This window comes from Austrofundulus limnaeus, unplaced genomic scaffold (assembly GCF_001266775.1).
Source record: "Austrofundulus limnaeus strain Quisiro unplaced genomic scaffold, Austrofundulus_limnaeus-1.0 Scaffold649, whole genome shotgun sequence".
In the NCBI taxonomy this organism is placed as follows: domain Eukaryota; kingdom Metazoa; phylum Chordata; class Actinopteri; order Cyprinodontiformes; family Rivulidae; genus Austrofundulus; species Austrofundulus limnaeus.
Genome location: NW_013953051.1, coordinates 75,677 through 77,555, shown reverse-complemented (window position 1 = coordinate 77,555; position 1,879 = coordinate 75,677). Strand labels below are relative to the sequence as shown.

Genomic DNA, 1,879 nt, shown 5'->3' with positions numbered 1-1,879 from the left:
ACAGACAGGAAGTTGACCGGTGACAGACAGGATGTTGACCGGTGACAGACAGGAAGTAGACCGGTGACAGACAGGAAGTAGACCGGTGACAGACGGGAAGTAGACCAGTGACAGACAGGATGTTGACCGGTGACAGACAGGAAGTAGACCGGTGACAGACAGGAAGTAGACCGGTGACGGACAGGAAGTTGACCGGTGACGGACAGGAAGTTGACCGGTGACGGACAGGAAGTTGACCTGTGACAGACAGGAAGTTGACCGGTGATAGTTTGAAGTCTGTTTTATTTTGTCCATCAGGACTAAGTGGGTCTGGTCTTCAGGCACATTTAATCAGGTTCTGTTGTGGTTCTGTGAAGTTCTTGTGTTTGTGAGCCGGTCTAACCGCCCCTGTCCTCTGCAGTCCATCTGGTCCAGCTCCATGATGCAGCCGGGCCCGTCGGCGCTGGAGCAGCTCCTGCTGCAGCAGAAGCAGAAGCAGCAGCGAGGTCACGGCGCCATGAACCCGCCTCACTGAACGGCAGCCCGACGCGGCGCTTTGAGTCGACGAACCACCGCCAGGAGGACCGGAGGTAAAACACCCAAAACATCCAGACGTTTGTCCAGCTCCAACCAAACACACACGGTGGAGGCTGGGGAGGCCACGAGACCCCCCGACCAGGCTGAATCACCACCCCCCCTCGGCTGTTCGAGGAGCGGGGACACGCCCCTCCTGAATCGGAGGGGGCGGGATCTCTTGAAGCGCGGGACCACGCACCGTGCTGCCGCCGGGGTCCCTTCAACCGGTGGAAATCTGGACTTTGAGGACCCCCCTGGTTTTTGACAGACGCCACATCAGAAAATCTTCATCTTTCTTTAAAAAAAAAAGGACCCCCGACCCGCTCGGTTCTGACGGAGTGGTGGCGGTTTGACAGGACGGTGTGGTGTTCAGGTTTCAGGGGGGAGGCCAGGTGGAGCTCGGGGGGGGACTTCCTGTTCACTGTCATTACTGAGGAGGAGGATGAAGGATTTCAGCTCTATAAATATTTACATGAATATATATTTCCATAGTTGAAGCGCGAGGTGGCTGAGGAAGAAGCTGAGACCCGGGCCGGTTTCCCGAAGCCGGGGGTCTCTCAGATGGACCGTGGGGGTCTGAGGACATCCTGCTGGTCTTAGTGTTCCTGTTAGCTTCAGATATTAAGAGAAAACAAACGTGTATTTAGTGACTTCCTGGTAGCAGTTTTAGCTTCTGTTAGCTTCCTGCCTGAACAGCTGAAGGTGAAAACCTGCTTCTCTGTCCTGCTTTTTCACTTCCTGTTCCCTCCGTCCAATCAGGACGCAGGAATCCTCCCGCTCACTTCTGTTCTGTAACAAACAGCGGAGCTAAAATAAACATCTGGACGTTTATTTCCCACAGTGCACCTGTTCTTAACAAAGTGAAACCAGAAACCTGCTGCTGTCGTGAGTTTGATCACAGGAGAAGCTGTGGGTCCGTGTGGAGGAAGTGACATCAGAGGTTCTGAAGCTGTGGGTCTGTGTGGAGGAAGTGACATCAGAGGTTCTGAAGCTGTGGGTCTGTGTGGAGGAAGTGACATCAGAGGTTCTGAAGCTGTGGGTCTGTGTGGAGGAAGTGACATCAGAGGTTCTGAAGCTGTGGGTCTGTGTGGAGGAAGTGACATCAGAGGTTCTGAAGCTGTGGGTCTGTGTGGAGGAAGTGACATCAGAGGTTCTGAAGCTGTGGGTCTGTGTGGAGGAAGTGACATCAGAGGTTCTGAAGCTGTGGGTCTGTGTGGAGGAAGTGACATCAGAGGTTCTGAAGCTGTGGGTCTGTGTGGAGGAAGTGACATCAGAGGTTCTGAAGCTGTGGGTCTGTGTGGAGGAAGTGACATCAGAGGTTCTG

General features: G+C 54.0%; 1 protein-coding gene across 1 annotated transcript in view; it reads left to right on the top strand.

Annotated features, from left to right (window-relative positions):
• The window catches only part of smg7 (SMG7 nonsense mediated mRNA decay factor), a gene marked incomplete at its 5' end in the record, with an annotated part of 25,745 nt that extends 24,352 nt beyond the window's left edge, over positions 1 to 1,393 (top strand). Inside the window, 1 exon segment of the mRNA XM_014027438.1 lies at positions 401 to 1,393. Within this exon segment, the coding sequence (XP_013882892.1) occupies positions 401 to 514 (114 nt within the window). The 3' untranslated portion in view covers positions 515 to 1,393.
• Between the last annotated feature and the right edge of the window lie 486 nt (positions 1,394 to 1,879).